This window comes from Abramis brama (genome assembly GCF_963993115.1).
Source record: "Abramis brama genome assembly, chromosome: 12".
NCBI classification, from domain to species: domain Eukaryota; kingdom Metazoa; phylum Chordata; class Actinopteri; order Cypriniformes; family Leuciscidae; genus Abramis; species Abramis brama.
Genome location: NC_139974.1, coordinates 13,846,707 through 13,869,875, shown reverse-complemented (window position 1 = coordinate 13,869,875; position 23,169 = coordinate 13,846,707). Strand labels below are relative to the sequence as shown.

Genomic DNA, 23,169 nt, shown 5'->3' with positions numbered 1-23,169 from the left:
CCCTAAAGTATTTTTCATATGGCCTAGATAACTAGTTTTCAAACTATTTGGTACTAATGGGTGTATAATCAAGTTCATGTAACTAATACCATCATAGGCCTCGATACACACTTTGGTGGAGCCCGCATAGTCATAGTATCTTTATCAAAGCACACAGATTTTTTTTTTTTGAATTCTGTCATTTGATGTAACAAGTTTTGTTTTACCATCATCCACCTGGCAAAAATCTAAGGAGTTTTTCAAATCCCCAACCTTCCATATTAGCAATTGTAATAGTGCTGTTTGCCTTCACAAACATTACCAATAATGTTGTTAGTTGCAAGTCGTTTCTATGGGTCTTCTGTATGAGATGAGTTTGTTCTGGAGAAGCTTCGTGAATGAAAATCTCATGTGGGTGTCCGCCTTTCACACTTCAGAACAATAACCTCCGTGTGAAGGAGCCTTGAGGTTTGGCTCGTCCTCAACAACCCTCGGCAACAATGGCGCACTCTCACAAACAAACCAATCGTGGTCGCAAGCCTCAGGGAATCCCTGCATTGTCTCCTCATTAAGGAGCAACAAAAAAAATTATATTATACATTTATAAAGAGACCATCCACAACAATGGCCTGGCAGAATTTGATGGCTTTTATTGTTTTTCATTTAAACGCAATGAAAATGAATATTTTTCAAGCACATTGTAGCGTTTTAACGTGGCATAGAAGAGCAGCGCTACTCGCCTGAAGACTCCACAGCTGCTGTTCATTAGCACGTTCTGGAAAACTGGCTTGCTTGAGCATCTGCAATTAGGGTCATCCCAGCCTAAGCTCCCCTTTCTCTCTCGTGCCATACGCTGATCCCTTTTGCCCAGAGGAGGAGGGGGAGTCGCTCTCCGCTGCAGGAGGACAAGGGAGTCTATTCACAACGCTGTGGCGAGCAGGTCTGCATTGCCGCATCTGTGTGTGTTTACAGTACAACAGTCTGAGGGAGGCTTTTGGACGCGCACTACCACCACCCATCTCCCTGACTGCCTACTACCCTGACCGCCTGGGGCACTAAGATTTCTTTTTTGTGGCCCTCCCTAATCAACAACACAACAGTGCTTTTGATTCTGAACTGGGCTTAGGGGGAGTTTGACAAGGGCAAACTGATCCAGAAACTTGGCTCCGGAAGTTAGCTTTTGAGTAGTATTCGGTACTTTTAGAGGTATTTGCTAAGACCTAATACTTAAAGGGATAGTTCACCTAAAAATCATGATTTGCTCGCCCTCATTTCGTTCCAAACCTATATGACTTTCTTTCTTCTGTGGAACATAAAAGAAGGTAGTTCATACTGTGAAAGTCCAGTGGTGTCCAGTGTTGTTTTGGACTCTTCTAAAGTTAATCATAGACCCTGCATAATTCTTCATAATATCTATTAAAAAAAAAGTCATATAGGTTTGGAATGACATTAGGGTGTGTAAATGATGACACAAGTTTCATGTTTGTGTGAACTTTCCCTTTAAGTATTAAACTTCGATGTGTAGATCATTGTGAATCCTGTGGGTTTCTAAGCAATCAGACTTTTTTCACCTGGTGGACAAAAAAGGTTCTATCTAGGGACCAGAATATCATAGAGACTTGGGATGGGCTTTTTTGACTTGGATCAGTAATCAACCACTCTAGCAACCCTGGTGAAAACCACATTAGCGATTGCATAGCAACACCCTGGCACACCTCACCCTGACATACCACATGTAAAATCTTGTTAAAGTTTGGTATTTGAAATATGTCATGTTGACCTTGGCTCTTAAGTAAGGTAGTTCAGGATTTTTATCAGTAATGGTCTTGTATGCTTCTCTCTGAGCAAGTAGTCTGATATGACGTGGTCAAGGCAAGGCTCACGATGCACACTTTTGTCGAGTCCGCACTGAAGCAACTCAAGCAAGCTCCGCAGCAGCCTTCTTCCTAACAGTCAAAGTGGTGTTGCGTCTCGTAGGAAGACATATTTCTCATCTTGCCGAACAATGTGCATATATAATGCATGCTATATATTGTATGCAAAAATTGCTGAATAATTATGCAAAAAATATTACATCATAAAAATAAACTGAATATTACAATTTTATGTTTTTTCATATATACAATGTATAATTATAAATAATACTACATATTATTTGAGTATTGTTATTCATAATAAAAGTAAGTATTAACATTGTAATATTATAATTGTTTGTACAGTTTTTTTAAACAATACTGTTGCTTTTTAGACAATTTCTTGCATACAGTATCTAGCACAACTTATATAAACTTTAATTTGCACATCAATATTTTTCCAAAATGGTTGTTTCTTGCAGACCACCAAAAGAACTGAGGTTGAGAGGAACGTCTAGAGTCGAGATCTGAAAATAAAAGGACAGTATGACATTATGCTGGTGTACCGCAGATCTCCATAATTCGGGGCCCCATCCAAGTGGTGATGTCATATACAAGAGTTTGTATTAGGGGTGAAATAGTATCAGTGATGGAGACAGACAGTAATTTTGGTCAATTTGGCTCTCTCGAGTAATTTTCTGTTTATTTTTTTGGAAACACAATTTCAGTTCATCTTTCTTATTTTGTCATTTCTTACAAGTAGTGTATATATCTTAGAAAAATGGAATCATAAAGTCTGTGTGAACTGTATATGTGCCACTTTGATGTGGAGTAGCATCGCTGTAGATAGACGAATTTAACCATAATATAGTTGGTAACTTCATGAAACTGATCTGAAAAAGAGCAGGAGCAAAAGAGAAAGAGAAGGAGACAGTGGCAATGGAGGTTCCCTCTAGCATCGCATTACCTTCCAGCAGTAATGACAGACCGTTCCACCACATCACAGACCACAGCGCGACTAGCCAGGGGTGCCCTCACTGTCTGCCCACGAAAACTAAGCTTTCTTTTAAAATGCAATCAAAATAGTCTCAGCATTCCATCTTTAAAGTCTGAATAATATGTCTGGAATAGTTTGAGAACCTCCAATGGAAAATTTCCCCCGATGCCAGATTCATCGCAATCAGACGTTACTACAGTATTGTTAGCGCTCCTCTAAATCTGACGCTGGATTACCCATTCCTTGCATATGCTGTTGAGTAACGTTATGAGAACTTGACAAGTCATTTGTCTTAAAGCTCGACAAGCAATTTGTCTGACTTGAAGCCTGAGACCTCTTATAAATATTTCACTGAGGTGAGAACAATACATTTGATCTTTCTCAGCGGTGTAAATAAAGCACTCAATGTCTAGGAATACAGTCTTCAGGGTCTCTTGGAGCATATTTGTCATAGAAAATTATCATGGAAAACCAATACAGTCTTTTCCACCGCATTCTGTTTAAACCCATGAGCATCATCAATGTGAAATGTATGATAGCAATATGCAATTATGTAAAAATATGACTGCAGACAAGCCAATGGAAAGTTTAAAAAGATGCGTTGTCTATTGTTCTAGATAATATTAGACGAATTTCCTTTCTTCTGCTTTCTTTCTTTACTTTTAATCTTTCTTAGACACAATGATGCTTTGTTTTCGTGTGCGCGTCTGTGGTTTGCCCTAGCGGGTCGCTGCTGTGACCAAACTACCCTGCGGTTTTCTCCTGTTTTTACGGTCTGAGTAAAAACGTCTTTTCGGTGATGTCTTAACTAAAAATAGCAAACGAGACCTTAATATGTCTTTTGTTCCCAAACGTTTGTGTGGGAAAGCCTGCTTGCATCAAAAAACCGGAGGCTGAAAATAGTTAAATAAAACTTTTTTTAATGAGGAGAGATTGGAGATTGAGAGAAAGGACAGATGAGAGTCTGTGACGCGTAAGCGCGCCTCACGCTCTTTAGCCAAACAGCCGTTGCTCATTATCTGAAGCAGAGTTTACCAGGCCTTTTATTGGACCCTTCAGACACTATTTGTCATGAGTTGCGAGATTCCACAAGGGGCTGATGTAAGCGACTGGTCCCTCCATAGCAAAAGCACGTCACACGCACACACTTCTTGGCTATGGTAAGATCATTAGGATTGCATCAGCCCCCCATCTGCCCGAGCGGGTCAGAGGCAGACAGGACATGATGTAATCTCAAGGCTGACTGCAGTATAGCGATTGCTCTCGAAAGACTTTTGGGATTTCTGCTTCTTTTATGTTGTACTGATGTTGTCTACGGCCTATATCTATACTCGTTGGCTCAACTGGTCTTGCCTCAGGACCCAGATGTCCAGTGGTGACTCAACACAATACCAAAATCATATTTTCTTTCATAAGCAAAAAAAAAAAAAAATATATATATATATGGTAACACCTATGATAACACTTTACTTAAAGCCTTTATATATATAATACATTATACAAGTATTCATAATGTATGTTATAATGCATTATATCCTTTTAAAGATAATTGTAACTAAAGTTAAAAGGATATATCTGACATTGGTGGGTTGTTATGTGTTTTAATTCATTATACTTTCTAAAGGTGTTTTCAGTGAATAGATAAGTCATATAATATATTATAACTGTGGTTACACTTATTCATGAGAACATACAATGCATTGTACGATGCATTACAAACTAGCATATTTAATGAATTACAAATACTTTTATAATGCATTATGTATAAAAACTTTAAGTAGAGTGTTACCAAATATGTTTTGAGAGACTGAATAGGAAAAGTATGGGCCATATTACATATTGACATTTTAAGTGAAACTGCTTTGCACCAAAAATTCCCCAAACCAACAAATACATTTAATATAAGCTCTTTTTCATCCCTACTAACTATGCATGGTTATGATTCATTTATTATTTATTATAAAATACAACCATTTGTGTGTAGAAAAAGTTCAATTCAATCATCTACTGTAACTGGTGATAAATTCTTCCATCACAGTGTGATAATATGTTGATTTAAATATCAGAATGTATCTTCTATTCTGAATTGAAGCTCACTCTGTGGTGTATTCCTTCACATATGTGAGGTGAATGTTAATATGCTATAAATTTCAGCTATTTTTTATTTATTTTTTACAGATGGCCATCACATTTGGGAAATGGAGGCCAAAGTCAACAGAGAATCCTTTAAATCTGTAAGTCTTGCATTTTACTCAACTTTTTTACACTTAAAAAAAGGCAGCAAGATGAAATCTTGAGAATGTTATGAATAAAATTATATAACTGTACAAATTATTATATAACAAAAATAGTTTAAAACTAAGAAATGTTTGTTGTATTGTTGTGTTTGAGGTAAACAGGTTGTTTTTTGGTGTGTAAAGCGGATATAATGTATGTGTGGATCCCTACTCTCTTCTCTCGGGAGGAAACACACACAACACTCGCACACGCAAACCTGCTCCTTGTTTTCTCTATGGAAGATTCTTTCTGCGAGAGCTCAGGGACCACAGTTTAGACTCTGGGATTAGACTGTGTTTGTGTGTGAACACTGCACCTGCTCCCCTCACCACACACACTTGTTAGGTAGCACATGTCTGTCCATAGAGCTCAGACTGTTGGATAAAACCCATTCTAAAGGTCTTAACTGCCAGTATTGTCCAGATAAGAAACATAGACATGCTCTGGAATGTGACAGAATGTTTTAATCAAAGCATTAAAGAGAAAACGCACCAGCTATTTACCATTTTATTTGTAGATTCTCGTAAAGAGAATGTATAATTGCGTAGTGACTCTTTAATTGCCTCTCGGCAGAACTTTCAAGTGCGATTTTGGGTCCCGCTATCAAAAAAATGAGCTAGCTAAAATTCCTTAAAATTTATGGCAAAATTTTAGTAGCTTCTGTCTGAGCTCATGTGTTCATAATAAAATGAAGAGAGGACTATGGCTGTCAATTTTTTTTTTTTTTAGGATGAATTGATGTTTGTTTCTTCCCTTCCGGAGCCAAAAGCTCCCTGAAAGCTAGCCTTTGTCTGGTGTCTCTTGGTTCATAACTTTATGAGAGCCTCCACGCCTGGTTTCAATGCTTAGCGAGTGAATGGGGACCATCTGTTTGAATGGAGCATTAATGTATTAGACCATTTTTTTACAAGGACGCCTTTGATTTCTTCCCCTCCCTTCCCGGCTGTGTGTGTATATGTATATTTATTTAATGTGAGCCATTTTCTCACACAGTCTAAACCACATGGCTCTTTTATTTTGCTATGCTGTCTTGTGTCAGTTTTTGGAGCAGTTTTGGGGTTGGTTTGTCTTTTCACAAAGCAAGATTTTCTTTAATGTTACATTTACTTTTTCATATAAACACAAACATTTGAAATGGTTTCTATAATTTGGTGTTTGTAAATTAGGGGCGGCGTTTGACTTTTCAGTCATTGGGTACAAGCTCCAGAAAACGAATAACGGAAAATGACATGAGGTTGTTCATGACATTTCTTTTCCCCTCAGATCTCGTAAATAATAACACTGTATGCAGCCAAATAACTATAGTATCATATCATTTTTGCAAATTGTCTCAATTCTAATATGTAATCACCAGTTTCCACCATCCATTTTTGATATTTTGTTTCCTCTTTGATGTATACTTCCAATCGAACATTTGGGGCTGAATTTTCAGCATCATTACTCCAGTATTCAGTGTCACATGATCCTTCAGAAATCATTCTAATTTCTTTAAAAAATAAAAATAAAAAACCTTCCCGACCCCAAACTTTTGATCACTAATGTGTGTGTGTTTTAAGCTAAAGAAAGAAAATGTATGATACCATTATGAGATTTTATTACCTTTTTGAAACATGTTTTTTGAAATTTCATCTTGACAAACAGTTTTAGAGATTCTTTCTCAATGACTTTTACCTTCATAGAAAATTACTCCTTGGAGGCGTAACCAAAATTAGGCCGCCAAATGACCTAAATTTTTCACTGAATATGTTTTTCACTCAGAAATACCTCACATTACAAAAGTAAAATGGGTTGCCAATGACATTTTTACTGAAGTAAATCTGAATTTTTACAAAGTAGAGTTGGAGTTCGGTGCAGGCCAAGGATCCCGAGCACAGCTGCAGATCAGACTAATAGATGAAATTCCCTCAAACACATTGTGCTTGGTCTGGCATTGCTCTGCGGCTAAGGCGATGTGCTAATATAAATAGTCTGGGAGCTCACCTGCACATGGTTCTAAAACCTGCAAGAAGACTGATGACTTCCTCTCTGGCTACTGTACAGCACTACCATCAATTTCATCTCAGCCACACAGGGTTCATCTCAGGGTGGAGGAAAAGAGGTTGGGGGGGAGATAGACAGTTTGACACTCCCAACACCTTTCTCATACTGTAGTTATAATCGCAGACGGCTCAGTGGTCAAAAGTTCAGTGGTGTCTGGAGACAGAGAGGGGAGACGCGCAGGGGAAATAAACTGTCTGGACGGAGTCCCCGGACACTCTCTCATTCAGGGTGAGAAGCGCAAAAATAACACCGTCTGCTGCATGCAGTTTGGTTTGTCTGAACCTCATCTGCCCCGAGCTCACAAAGCCACAATCGCTGGATGCGTGTGCGGCTGTTGGACGCTGCACATGGTGTGAGGTTGAATAACGGAGACGGAGTTAAGGTTTTTGATATCTAGAAACAAGTTTGATTTTTCATTAAAATGCCTGATGAAACTATTCCAACTGATTGTAGGTGGTGTTAAAATACTTATTTTTTCCCCCTGCTTATATTCAAGAGAACTAGAAGCAACCCAGACAGTGGCTTCGTAGTATTCTAAAAAAAGTTTTTTTGAGCATCAAACCCAGCCCGACATTGCAACATCAGCTGACTGAAATCATGTTCATATATTGCATTTCAGGTGGCTTTGCTTGTGGAAGTCCCATCATATCGGAACCAAAGAATATCCAACCCAGTTCAAGTGAATTTCTACGTGTGCAATGGCAAACGGAAGAGAAGCCAGTACCAGCGTTTCACATACCTGCCCACAAACGGTAAAAAAAATCGCCTCTTTCCCCTTTAATTCACACACGCTTCTTTTTCCAATCTGTGACTGAATTAATTCAGAAGAAATTCTGAAGCCTTGTTTAGTGGATGGAATTGTGGCTAGTTTTTTTCTTTGTTAAAAGCATTTCCATAAAATTTGTTCTTTTCCATACCTGCTCTGGGAGCAGTGGAAGGGCAGTGACAGGGTGGGGTCCAGTATGTGAATGCTATTATTCAAATCCAGACTGGTTGCCAGGTGAAATAAAAAAAATGACTTGACTTCTGAAAAGTCCTAACCACCGCTAATTCCCTCAGGCCCAGTGTGCGTAACCAGTGGGTGGTTCAAAGGCTTGAGTCAGACCCAGCTTGTCCCAGCCCTGTCTCCTGAAGTGTGGGCACTGCAACTGCAGGCCGTCCCACTCACACTGCAGCACTGTCTTTTTTTAGACTGGACGCTGTAAAGATGATGCAGGGAATCTGTCCAGGACATTTTATTAATATCTGTCTTTTAGAGCATAGGTTTTCAAACCAAAGACCCCTAAAATAATCATTATTTTTACTTTTTTTATTTTAGCTATTAGTACTATTTAACTATTATATTAGTAATTATTTTTTTAAATAATTATTATTGATGTTCAAGTCATATACATTTTAATTATACTTCATACATTTTAATGTGGGAGGAACGATAGAACATTTTCCTAAAGTTAAGCTTGTTTTTAAGGCCGAAGTCTTCAGGCCAAGACCAAGAACTAATTACTTTTATTATTATTATATTGTTCATCATTTATTTATTTATTTATATTTTTCAACCGCACATAGAAGTGAATATTTTTTTAGATAACTATTAATGATGTGTAGAGTCATATACTTGTACATATAATTTTAATTTATGTACCTAAAATGTTCTTTATACATTTTGTTTTATAGTTTATTGGAACAGTGTTTAATTGTTTTGCAAAACTGTTGCAGACTACTGTTTTATATATATATATATATATATATATATATATATATATATATATATATATATATATATATATATATATATATATATATATATATATATATATATATAAAATGTGTATAATATATGGCCTATATTAAGTGTTAAGATAACACTTTTTATTCTGATCATTCAGATGGAAGATTTAGAGACTATTTATATCTCATTCTATTTTAAAGAACAAATTATAACCCTGAGCCTGTGTATTTGATTTCATATTAACACAGAATGACTCATTAGTATCATAAGTCTATAAGCTTCAGTGGTAATTGTTACAAAAATCTGAATCATCTAAGATGGCTTTTGGTGGTAACATGAGACAGAGTGACAGATATCTGCCTGCCTGTATAGTCATGTGCTAGAAGCCTCATTTCCCCTTTTAGAGCTTAAAATAGGTGTCTAGGCTCTATTTTAAAACTGCGGTCGGTATGGGCGGCACAGAGAGTTCCCCCTTTTCTCTGTATTGTTGACAGAATGCAAACTAAAACTTCAGGGCTTCTGTGGAGGCATGTTTGTGTGAGGGATGTCTCATCGACGAAGAAAAATAAACTGTTGCTGACAGTCTGTTGAGAAATGCAGCCAGAAGTTAAAAGGTGAAAAATGTAACGTCATGTGGATGAAGAGTTTGTCAACAACAGATTCATTCTCCCCAGTAGCTCAACATCTGTTCACCAGAATCATATACACCAAGAAACGGTCGTTTTTAGTTGTAGTTATATTATCAGGCTGTTTAATGCTTAAAAAGAAATGGATGTTCAGAACAAAAAGACATGGATGACTTTGATGAAATTGCTGAATTATAGTGGTCTTCCCTGCAGTTATGCATTTCATTTTGAAACAGACAGGCTTATATTTAGGTAACAGTCATGATTTGCAGTTTGCTAGTCAGATGAAGATGGTGTTGGGGGAGGGACATTCTGATTCCAGAGAGCATCTGATTGGGCAAAAATAGGTCATTTATATTTTGGAGCTTTTTTCCTGAAAGAGAAAGATTACAATTTTAAGATAAACTGAGCAAAAAGTTGGTAAAAGTTAATTTTGTCATAAGTATATAGATGGCTTTAGAAGCTAAACGACGTGAACTGAAAGTATACTACACAGTACTCAGTACAACATTTTTTCTTTAAAATGTCTTTAAAGGCACCGTTGCTACTTGTGTATATGTTAAAATTGGGCAGTCTCTCTGCTAGTTTGAACTCCATGCACTTGATATGTAGGATCTGCTGATCTGTTTCTAATTCAGTCTCAATCCAATTCTTAGCAATTTGGCTCTCTTAAACCTGAGATCGCATCTTAAAATGACACTCTGAAAAAAATGCTGGGGGGTGGGGGGGTAAATCAGTGGATGCGAAACTACTGTAGCAGTAAAATATTTCATAATGCACGCTTATATGGTATTAGCACTGGGGGCAGATCCAAGAAAAATAGCCCTTTTATTTTCGAAAGCAGCTGGAAGGCTCTTGTGGTGATGATTCATCCCTTTTTTCCCTCTTTCTTTAAATATTTTCAGTTGGGCGGGAGCGTGTAGCCTCAGACACATAGTCTCATTGATGAGAATGTTTGTTTCGCTGTGGGTATCCTAGCCACAAACCCACTCACTCGCGCTAGCTCGCACAAGTCACATGAACCCGGAACGTGTTTTTATTAGTTTTTCTCCTTTTCCCCCGTTTTCTTCATCTGATCTCTCTCTTTGCTCTCTTTTCGCCTTCGCCTCCCCAGTTCCAACCATAAAAACAGAGCCGCGCGACGACTACGACCTCCCCCAGGTATGTGCGCCGCTCCATCCTGTTGGGTTGGCACTGCATCCGAAGCCCTACTACAGCCCCCCGGCGATGACCCCCATGATACCCTCAGAACTAAGGCCCTGTGTGACGGGCTCATTCGCGTCGAGCCCTCAGAGACTTGCGGCAAAGCCCACCTCCCTGTCCTGCTCGTCCTCCCCCAGCACCAGCCCAAAACTGCAGGATCTTTCCCCGCCTCACATCTCCACTAAGTGCCTATCAGTGGGATTGAACTTGGGCTCCCAGTCTCCTACGGTCCCACACGTCTCTACCATTCAGCCCACACCCGGACGCTACCCTCAGTCCATGCTCTACCCAACAGGAAGCGCTGCATCCTCTCCAGGGTCCCATCCTTCCACCCCAAACTCTGCACCAGAACTCCCCTTCACTCCCAGCCTCAATCTGACCCAATCACAGGCCACCAGTGAGGCCTCTGCGCTAGCGGCTCACATAATCAAAGGACCAGTGAGGAGCGGGTCCTCCCCCCTCCTACAGGAGGAGGAAGACGCCCCCGCCATGCTGGCTGTCAGCATCAAGCAGGAACCACAGGAACTGGATCAAATGTACCTAGATGATGGTAAGTGACAGCGCAATATTCAAGCGAAATTTAGTGACCGTGTGCATCGTAGTCTGGTGATGTAATGCCCAACAGATGTTTCTAATTGCTTGATGTTTTTTGCCTGAGTGCTCCCTCACAAAATTAAGACCGTTAAGATCCAGCGCTAACCGTACTGCCACAACGACAGCGGCCCCGTTCCATGATGTTTAATATATCGAGAAAGCAAGTTAAATTAACTGGAAAGTTAATGAATGACTTCATCGCTTTCCCTTCAACTTTTTGTGTTAAATTTTAAGCATCTGTGGAAGAAACATTCAACAGATGGAAGAATTTTAAAATTAGATTTGTCCATTAAATCATAAAAGCTAATAGATAATGGTTTTCTAGTCATAGCCAGACCTTTGACTAAATGGCGAAAGGTCTGATCTACGTCACAGCTTATTCTGGCCCAGAACCACCAACCTAGACAGAAAGAGACTGAATGATCTGAATGACATTTAATGCAACAGATCACAGTTCAACAATAATAGGCCGCTATGGGAAAAATAAATAAAACAACAGCCTCAGAGAACAGTTTTACAAGAATTGGTGAAAAATGTGTATAGAAAATGTGTATAACATCTTTGTTTGTAAAAAGTTATGTTTTTGTTTTTTTTCGCAGACGAAAAAAATCAAACAAAGCATCAAACAAATATAGAAAAGGAATACACTAACATTCGAAAGTTGGGGGTTAGTAAGGCTTTATGCACACCAAAGCTGCATTTACTTTATTTGATCAAAAATACAGTAAAAACAGTAATATTGTGAAATATTATTTAAAATTTAATTTATTTAAAAATGTAATTATGCCATGTAAATGTAAATCTTTATTTTGATCTTTATCTGAATTTTTTTCTCTATTGCCATGATCTAACAAAGACTTCATTCATTTAAATCCTACTTTGAGTGCCTTGGACTACTATATTTTATATAATTGAATATCCCTTATCCAAAAAGTGCACCAGTAAGTACAACATGATACCCAAGTAGCACCCTTTGCATACTTTGCTTTTATTTATCCTGGCAAACTTTGACAAATCCACTGAATATTTCTTACTTATACATTTTTTTTCCAGGCTGACTGATTAAAAAAACGTTTGTGCCATGACTCCGGAAAGTTGTTTATAGTCAGCCAATCAGATTAGAGTTTGCCAGATTGAGAAAGTTCTGTCCAGTTTTGTGTGTAATATGCATCAGGCGGTCTCTGTCCAGTCCGTGGGTGTACTGACATTGAGACTAATGGCTCTCTAGTGTATTTGCAGAGACCCAAACCTTAGTGGTTATGAAAAGATCTGCTGAAACATCAAATGGTGCTTCAAGCCCAACAGAAGGTCACTTTTCAGCACTGTCAATTAGTTTTTACCATGCTGATAGACAAATAGTCTGGACATCACCCCTCAGCTTTTCAACACTATAGAACATGTGACAGGCCATCAGTATTTCTCAAACTTTGTGTTCTCCAATGTCTTCATAGGGCTTCCTTCCTGCTGCCCTAAGAACACTATTGCATACGTAAAACTACTACAGTATATGCTAATTTAGTGAAAGAAATTGTCTTAAATCATTCTGCATACAACAAACATCATGCAGCGATCTAAGATCCTTCCTTGGAGTTAAGATGTCAGATAGCAGATTATGGATGCCATAGTGGTTTCCTTAGGTTCCAGGCAAGGCTTCAGTTGAAATATAGTCCATACTGCCTAAACTAAGCGGAAACATGGACAAGTAGTTATGCATGGAGTGAGAGCGGGATTTTTTATGGGTTTGCTTGTCAAAATTATTACCTGTCATTTCTCCCCTGGCAAAATATAACACGTTTTAGCGAGCGCTAACACGGCTCCCTGTGTCATAAGTTCGGATTGCATTTCTTCTAGATTGCAGCTTTAATGGACTCTGTCAGGTGTGGCATTCAGGGAGCTTGTCAACCACTCTCATTAATTTGATTTGAAACAGGCACTTTTCTACCAGCACAAAACCGTCATCCATCATGCGCTGCTGTCAACATATCTAGTATTGAGGCTTTAGTTGTCTTATTATCATTGAAAATGTTCTTACTTCTTATTATATACTTGAATAAGCTGTCGGTGTGATGAAGGTACTTTCAAAACTTCACAACCAACCACTTATCCAATACTTCAGTCTTCATTTACTGCTCACTCTTTCCTCTGATACGGTCCTTCTGTTGTTTTCCTTTGCTTCTTTGAGGAGGGGTTACAAACCCTTTTACTCATGGAAACTCTTACAAAAGCTGGCTGCGAGCCTGGCTCCTGGCCTTCACCAGCCGTAAGCTTTGAGGGGCCTCACTGCAATAAAGCACACTGACTTGGCCGCTGCCGATGCAAGCCTGTGGCTTGAGCGCTGCCAGGAAGAGCGATCCAGCTCGGGCCGAGCCAAAGCAGTAGATCCTGCTGTAAAGGAGGGGGTAACTACGGGAACCGCTCCATACCACGTGACCCGCGAGCTGGGTTCCCCATAAGAAACCACAACAAACTTTCCAATTCAGCCTGTGGGGCTGTTAAGAAATGTATGTAGAAGTAGTGAGCAGTTTGAACATTCAGAGCGTTGAGCATGTACAGTGAGGACTTGTGAAACATATTTATACAAGATGGCGAATTTATAAAAACAAAATTTTTCACCCAATACACTGTTCATTTGTGAGTATAAATAATAGAAATGTTACCCATAAAGTGACAAGCATTTTAAGCTGGAGGCCTGTTTATGAGTTATTAAGCTGTCTTGGCCCGTGCTTGAAGTAATAGTCGATAGTGGTGATGAAAACTCATCATCATGTTGTTCTAAACTTGTATGACTTTATTTCTTTTGTGGAGTACAAAATTATATATTTAGATAATGTTTCAACTGTTTTTGCTCTGAAACAACACTGAACCCATTTGACTCAGTGTATGGAACCCACACTGACTCAGTGTATTAAATAATGTAATTTGTCGGGTGCTTGCATAAGAGTTTGAATAGAAGAGATTGGCTTGATATTGGTAGACACCTCCAAGTCGATGATTAATGGTATCATAATTTTGCTAACATTGTAGCAAAGACCAAATACATCTTGTGGTCATACTTGGTTAGGCTAACATAGTTTTTGAGGAAGATATACCCTTGTGAGTCAATTATGAGGCCGGTCATTGCGTAGATGACAAATCCCAGTGTGATTGTGATCCTGACCCGAGGTCTGTTTTTCTTGTCTTCTGCTGATTAAAACAATTAGGACTACTGGGAGTTTTGCCGCTTGTGGACCCCTTAATGAGGCTAACAGTGCTGGTGGGATAATTGTTTGGTAGTTCCTTGTTCCCCCATTGTTTCCTGAAGGTAGAGAGCAGGCCAGGTCTCTGGGCTCTATCACACGGATCCAGCTGCTGCTTATCCTGGTCCAGCAGGAAGCAGGTTCTTGGATTACCTCACATCCACATATTCACTTCCCAGTCAGAGTCACAACAGCAATCCCAGAGATACAAGAGAACCCAGAGAACTCTTTATATCAGAGTTCAAGAGGTACATTTGTCAAAATAAAACAAAAATCTAAGGAATATTTATTTATTTGTTTATGAGCTACTGTAAGGCCTTCATTTCTTATTTTAGAAAGATACATAAAATGTATCTGTGGTTGCTAAAATGGTCATAGGCTGTAATAAGGAAGAATCCAGAGCTTTTTCTTTCGATGTCAGAACCACTAAATGTTATGGAACGTGGAATGGACTCTGAATCGGATCTAAATATCAGTTCATGCCAGTGCTATTTTAGTATTGCTCAGTTATTATTATAGTTTTTATTAATATTTTGAATTAGCTTTTATTTTTATATTTTCAGTTTTCAATTTATTTCCAGTTAGTAATTTTAGTGCTAATTTTCATTTAGCTTGTCATGTTTCATGTCTTTTTATGTTTTATTTTATTTCAGCTTTATTTCAACAACAACAACAAAAAAACGTTTTTATATTTCTACGTTTTAACGATAATAACCCTGCTTCATGCATTCCCTGTGAATCAAACCCACAATCTTGGCATTGCTAGCACCTACTGTTTGGGCTATTGTTTTAAATATCCTCTACTGTTTTAGCATGTTGTTGAACTAGAAATGGCGTCTAACGCCCAGATTTTTTTTTTCCATGCAGAGGGCTAATAAAAATCTGGCTGGCTAATGCATCGATTCATGAACTCTGTCTCTGTCGCACTCTATAAACTCTGTTCATGCATTATCTTCACTCTGAATCGTTTATCACGTGCTGAAATACCTCGAGTAATGCTAAGCTTATCGGGTTATGAAGGGTAAGTCTCGGCTATTCTTTGCCAACTCAAACAGCACCAGGCTGAAATCAAAAACACTTGTTAGTTTGGTATGAAGCCCTAAGTAGCATCTCATATTGCAGCTTTATTATAGTGTATCCAGTCACTTATCACTTGTTGAAGTCCTTTCATTAGACTCCTCATTCGAAATGTGGCAGCAAATTGAGATGTATCCTATGGCAACTGACAACAGTGTACAAAAGCAGCATCGCAGTACATGAGTCACTAGCTGCTATCCTTAGCCAAAACCCCAAACCAAAATTGTTGACCAACAGAGACTTGAAAACAATCAAAGTTTCCTTTGGTCTTTTCAAAATGTTAGTGCATGTGTCAACACCTACTGAGGCTCTCTTTATTTACCATGAGCACTCCGAACAAGATGAAACCTCTTCAAATGTAAGTTGTCATCTTGGCTCAAAATAACAGCGTCCCTTGTGTTTCTCCGCTCAGCATAAATATCTTGATATCTTTGGATATGTTCACGTTTCTCTTTTGCACTCTCTTTTGTGGCATGCTCTCCCAAGAATGAGTTAACAAGAAATCTGTGTGTCCTGTTATTCACGCCAAGGAGGCACATGGTTCAAATGGATTTGAATGATCAGGTCAATGTAAGGTGAAACCTCAAGGGAGCTGTAAACAGTCAAAGTTATGCTGCTTGCACTAAATCTGATGCAATTCGAACACGTGGCGAATGCTGAAAAGTGTTAGTAGACGCTTCGTCATCGTAGAAAAGATTTTTATACCAAGACACAATAGGTCATGGCTATTAGAACACAAATGTTTGTACTATGTTGTACATGTTTGTACTACCAGTAATATTACCAGAGAAGAACCTATTTATCTTACAGACGTTCCAATGATTTACTTAAATATATAGACCGTTATAAATATAGGACCGGTTTAAATCTATAATACCGTTCAAAAGTTTGAAGTCTATTTGAGTACACTTTAAAATGTAATTTATTCCTGTGATGGCAAAGCTGAATTTTCAGCAGCCATTATTCCAGTCTTCGGTGTCACATGATTCTTCAGAAATCATTCTAATAAATTAATTTGCCATCACAGAAATAAATGACATTTTCAAAATATATTAAAATAGTAAACCGTTATTTTTAAATTGCAATAATATTCTATTCTATGTAGTTTTGATTTAAAAGAAACTAAACCCAAATATTTGCTTGTAGCTCTCTGGTTTGGACATTTTACCCATTTTTACCCTTAAAACTTGTGTCTGTCCCTTCAACTCATTCAGAAGACTTTAGCATCGAAAAGATGTTTTCTTTAGTGTCCCGCTCACCATAAAACTTTATTGCATGTGTGCAGTCCTGCAGATATTTCTTCTGTCTGTTTTGACAGTTGGGATCCTAGTGATTCAAGAGACCTGCGTTTTAATGTCCAAACTCCCATGGCAGTTGTCAGTGCTCGCCAAATTTTTCACGAAGATGTATTGGCGTAATTTACTCCCAACTGTCAAAGGTCCCTAATTGTTTCAGTATGGAGTGGTGTTTGTGTGGCACGTCCATGTGTGATTTTCTCCCCATAATTCAACCATCTCATTGATTCATATCCTGTTCACATATTAGTGCTACTCAATCAGAACGCTACTGGCAGTAGCATATCATATGGGCTTATGCCCAAGGGAATATGAAATCTTAAGGAATTAAGATTTATTACATTTTAATATAAGGCTGTGAAAAATATTTCTCCAGCTTTACTGGAGCTTCGGTATATTTCAGTAATATTAGTGGTTAGAGTTGTGATATTTTGAATATCAGGTGTAAATTTCAGTGTAGATTTTGGTGTTTTGTCAGCTGACGGTTTCCCGAGGCGTAGTTCTTTTAGTCTTTCAAGAAAGATCCTGTGTCAGTTTGGTGAAAAAGAGAAACCAGGAGACTGGGAAGAGGCCGTGTCAGGCCGGGGTCAGGTAGGCTGGGTGCGCCGCCCCTCATGAGGAGATGAAAGACAGATTCGGCTTCATTGTTTAGAGGGAACGTCAGCATTCCGGACTCTTCTCAGTCCCTTAGGCAGGTTTGCAGTGGGAGCACGAAGACCATGGTTCATTTGCAGGGAATTCCTCAGCAGGCTTCCTGGTCTTGGCCGGGAGAGACACTTGAGGGAAGGAAATACACCGCCTTCAGCCACATGTGTCTTCTCAATCTCTCTCTCTCTCTGTGTCACAGCCTTTAGATTGTTGGGATTTTTAGGCTTACATGATTTTTAAAGATCGTTTAAGGATGTGACTTATTACCGTTCAAAACATTTTTTATCACGGTTACCGAACAATATTAAGCAGCACAACTGTTTTCAACATTAATAATAATAGGAAATGTTTATTGTGCAGCAAATCACCATATCAGAATGACTTCTGAAGGATCATGTGACACTGAAGACTGGAGTAAAGATGCTGAAAATTAAATTTTTATTAAAATAGAAAACTGTTATTTAAAATTGTAATAATATTTCACAATATTACTGTTTTTATGCAGCCTTGTTGAGCATAAGAGACTTTTTACAAAAACATTTTAAAAATCTTTTACACCACACAATTTTTGTAAATTTATGTAAAATCCCAATATCTTGAATACATGATGCTGATTGACGATAATGCTAATGTTATAAATAATTCCATTTAAAGGGATACTCCACTTTTTTTGGAAATAGGCTCATTTTACAACTCCCCCAGAGTTAAACAGTTGAGTTTCACCGTTTTCGAATCCATTCAGCCGAACTCCGGGTCTGGCGGTACCACTTTTAGCATAGCTTAGCATAGATCATTGAATCGGACAGGACCATTAGCATCTCTCTCAAAAAAATGACCAAAGAGTTTCGATATTTTTCCTATTTAAAACTTGACTCTTCTGTAGTTACATCGTGTACTAAGACCGACGGAAAATGAAAAGTTGCGATTTTCTAGGCTGATATGGCTAGGAACTATACTCTCATTCCTGCGTAATAATCAAGAAAGCTCGTAACTTCCAACGTGTCCGGGACTAGTTTGTCTAACCTATTAGACCTATTTCCAGGCGCTGCGTCATATCATTACGCCTAGAAAATCGCAACCTTACATTTTCCGTCGGTCTTAGTACACGATGTAACTACAGAAGTGTCAAGTTTTAAATAGGAAAAATATATCGAAACTCTTTGGTCATTTTTTTGAGAGAGATGCTAATGGTCCTGTCCGATTCAATGATCTATGCTAAGCTATGCTAAAAGTGGTACCGCTCGATCGGAGATCGGCAGAATGGATTCGAAAACGGTAAAACTCAACTGTTTAACTCTGGGGGAGTTGTAAAATGAGCCTATTTCCAAAAAAAGTGGAGTATCCCTTTAAGAACAGCAAAGGAGGCGTAAATTACATGTTTGAAATGAAAAACACTTATTCTACTCATTTAATCAAAATTTACAACAGTAAGCCTGAAAACAAAACAAAATGACCAAATATGTTTGCATTTTTTGCTTATCACTACTCTCTCTCTCTCTCTCTCTCTCTCTCTCTCTCTCTCTCTCTCTCTCTCTCTCTCTCTCTCTCTCTCTCTCTCTCTCTCTCTCTCTCTCTATATATATATATATATATATATATATATATTATATATATAATGATGTATATCTATGACTTTAAACCGTTTTATGATGTTAGAAAGATGCAGAATTCTGCTGTGATGATATTCTTCACCACAAATGAGGAAAACACACACAGCTTGTCTAATAGTTATCAAATGCTTCCTGCAGGTGCTTACGTCTGTGCTAAAGAATTCAAAGGCCAACTAAAGCAGTCTGCGCTGATCGTAAGGGAAGAGGAATGTGCTGTTTTGAAACAGATAGAGCAACCGATAGAGTTGCTATCTATGGCCCTTAGAGGTTTGAGAGCCGTTAGCAAAAAAAATGTGAAAGTGAATCGCTTTTCTCAGAGCTAAAAGGCTCAAATGTTTTGCAGTAAAACCATTGCAGGCTTGAAAACTGAAATACAGACATTTAGGGAAGGGTAATGTGCTGTGTGTTGGTCATACAATGCTCCCTATGGGCCTGTGAGTAAGATAATATGTCTACCGCTAATATGCTAACATGCTAACTGTAAGAGGCAGCCTCATCTGGTTTCCACTGCTATCACACAGCGAGTGAGTGCCAGGCTGTTTGTGTAGCCTGAAGACACGCTAAGTCACTTCCCATGCTCGGGCCAAAGAATACAGCTGACAGAAGGAGCCAGGGTCCTAGTGTGTGGGAAAATGCAATGACAGATAGAGGGCAGGAAGATAGCAGACAGCTGGAGTTGCAGGGTCCTCCGTAAGAGGGCATGAGATCTTCTGATCTTTCTTCCTCTCAGTCTCAGGAAAGCCACTCAAAGAGATTTGATTTACTTTATTCATGTTATTTATATTGACTGTTGTTGTGTTTGGGGTCACAGATGTTGTATATGTAGAAATTATAATTAAACTCTTATTTTACCTGTTAAATGCTTTTACTATGTTCCCCGGACCTAATTAAAATCGATCAAACTGACATCAGGTCTATTAGGATTTGCAAAAGAATGTAAAATGATCTTAAACTTCAATTGGAAGTCAATCAAAATGGATATTATTTACTTCCTTAATACATGTTGAGTCACATCACTGAAGCAAAATGATTTGCTGATCAACATACTCAACATACTTTGAATTTATTTTAGTCATATCAACCACCTGATGAGTGTACGTAAACTACCGTTCAGATGTTTGGGGTCAGTAATTTTTTTTTAAAGAAATTAATACTTTGATTAAAAAGGGACACATTATATTGATCAAAAGTGACTGTAAACACTTCAATTATGTTATTTTTTATCACGGTTTCCACCAAAATATTAAGCAGCACAACTGTTTTCAACATTGATAATAATAAGAAATTAACATATTAAAATAATTTTTAAAGGATTATGTGACATTGAAAACTGGAAGTTGCTGAAAACTCAGCTTTGTCATCACAAGAATAAATTACATTTTAAAATATTTATTTTTAAATAGTTATTTTAAATCAGAATAATATTTCACAATATTACTGTTACTATATATTTGATCAAATAAATGCAGCCTTGGTGAGCATTTCTTTCAAAAACATTAAAAAAATCTTACCGACCCCAAACTTCTGAACAATAGTGGATGTTGGGGAAAACAACTGTATCTAGAACAGGGATAATTTTAGTGCTCTGTTACAGACAAACAATACATCATCTTTATAAATCGTCCACATTTAATAGATGTCTGTGACACATCTGCAACCAGGGCATGAAACACATTTTAAGAATGAACAGCATTTTGTAAAAGTGCATTTAGCAATATTTTCCTGTGGTGATACAATTGTTTGTTTTGGGTGTAGCTTAAAAGTAACATGATTTCCAATTGCATTCACAGTAAATGAAATCATCAGGAACGATCTCTCCAGCATCTCCGTGCACAGCCATGCATAGCAGCGAGGGTCCCTCTGAGAAGACCACGGCAATCATGAACTCTTCAGCATACCAAATTTCATACAGAAGATCTGAATCTGCAAGACCTGACTCTGATAACACCGATTCAACAAACAAACCTTGTGCACTCAGAGTTCCACTTGATGCGAGGCCATCAGAACTCACCGAACCTTGCTTGTTTTATTTCCATGGGGACCTGAAAACCAGCCTAAAAGCACAGAAAAAAAGAAGTGTACTTCACTTCAGAATTTATCAGCACATCCTGCCGAGACGGAGCCGTGTGCTGTTGTGGACCAAGTTGTCTCTCCTTTTGCTTTCCTATTTACTCTCTTGTACACGATGTAGCTTTTTAAATTATTACCGTAAGTGCAGTTTGACATCTTTCTCCATCCACGACCATGTATATTTCTAAAAAAAAGAACATTTGAGTCTGGTCACAAATCAGAGTAATTTTGCAGGCGTACAGTTGACGCATGCACAATTGTAAATTATAACCTAAACTTTTTGTTTTGTTTTGGATGCATGCGTACGTGAATGCAGCTGTGCACTTCTGAAAACTCACTTTGTCTGTTTTTTTTTGTTACATTTCATCATCCAGTGGCACAAATACGTGTGGTTAAATGAAGTATCTGTTCCTCATGAAGAAGAAAACATTGACGACTGTTTGCCTTTATGGAGACGTTCGGTCGAATATCATTTTGAAGCCTTGACCTATTTGTAAGCCCGAGCGGCCTTGTTGATTTGCCTTAAGCTTATGCCAAATTGTGGTTTTGTTCATCATTTGACAGCAGATGTCTGTGCTTATCTCTGAATAGCCATTCCAATGTTTATAGCTTTTTAATATCAGGTATGATATGTATTTGTTAACTGGAATTTCTATGAATAGAATAGAATAGAATAGAATTATTTATTTGGAGTGAGCTGGAATTAATCACACGCAAGCCATAAGGGAATATAGTAATTCTGTCCCCTCTACGGTCACAATGGTAGCAAATTTTGTGACCAGAATGACTGGACTGGCATTTGTCAACCATCCAATATTATTCTAGCAATTTTTCAAGGCAGGATAATGGTTTCCGATTAGGCTACGCTCTCTTGAACTGCCTTTAAAACAGCAGAATATATGTTTCACTATAACTGCCTCTATGACCTGATGGTTTACTGCACTGTGCCTTAAAGTGTTTATTAAGCAGGAATACTTTTATATATGTATTTGTCCTCTCTAATTATAAACGTAATGCATGTTTCTCAGCATATAATGAGATTTTCATACAGGGGGTTTTACTTCCTGTACATTGTATCCTGTCTGTAGGTTGTTAGGTAATGTATGCACTTTAATTTGTATTTTTCTGTACTGGGATCTCAGAAATACCACATATTGTTTTGTTGTTGCTGTTGTTGTTGTTGTTCTTTCTTGACAATCAGACCTAACATGATATATTCTTCCGCAAGGTATCAATGACAACAACAGAGTTTTTCTTGCAAGTTTATGTATTCAATTACCCATGCTTGTTACATTTCTACGGAGCATTTACATTTCAGTACCAAAATATGCACAATAAATCCATGCTTTGTTGGCTCTTTAAGAGTTGTGTATAGTTGAATGGTGTAAACATATGCATACAAGTATATAGAAAGTACAAGTTGACACAATGTCTGTCTCAGTAACCATATATATATATATATATATATATATACACACTCACCTAAAGGGTTATTAGGAACACCTGTTCAATTTCTCATTAATGCAATTATCTAATTAACCAATCACATGGCAGTTGCTTCAATGCATTTAGGGGTGTGGTCCTGGTCAAGACAATCTCCTGAACTCCAAACTGAATGTCAGAATGGGAAAGAAAGGTGATTTAAGCAATTTTGAACACGGCATGGTTGTTGGTGCCAGACGGGCCGGTCTGAGTATTTCACAATCTGCTCAGTTACTGGGATTTTCACGCACAACCATTTCTAGGGTTTACAAAGAATGGTGTGAAAAGGGAAAAACATCCAGTATGCGGCAGTCCTGTGGGCGAAAATGCCTTGTTGATGCTAGAGGTCAGAGGAGAATGGGCCGACTGATTCAAGCTGATAGAAGAGCAACTTTGACTGAAATAACCACTCGTTACAACCGAGGTATGCAGCAAAGCATTTGTGAAGCCACA

General features: G+C 38.1%; 1 protein-coding gene across 2 annotated transcripts in view; it reads left to right on the top strand.

Annotated features, from left to right (window-relative positions):
- nfatc1 (nuclear factor of activated T cells 1) overlaps window positions 1–22,596 on the top strand; it is a 40,730-nt gene extending 18,134 nt beyond the window's left edge. The window contains exons 7-10 of one of the 2 annotated variants that reach the window (XM_084130830.1): window positions 5,008–5,063; window positions 7,766–7,898; window positions 10,616–11,254; window positions 20,955–22,596. In XM_084130830.1, the coding sequence (XP_083986956.1) occupies window positions 5,008–5,063; window positions 7,766–7,898; window positions 10,616–11,254; window positions 20,955–21,010 (884 nt within the window). In that variant the 3' untranslated portion in view covers window positions 21,011–22,596. The remainder of the gene's footprint in view (window positions 1–5,007; window positions 5,064–7,765; window positions 7,899–10,615; window positions 11,255–20,954) is intronic. The other variant, XM_084130831.1, reaches the window with a different exon arrangement.
- Window positions 22,597–23,169: the final 573 nt, after the last annotated feature.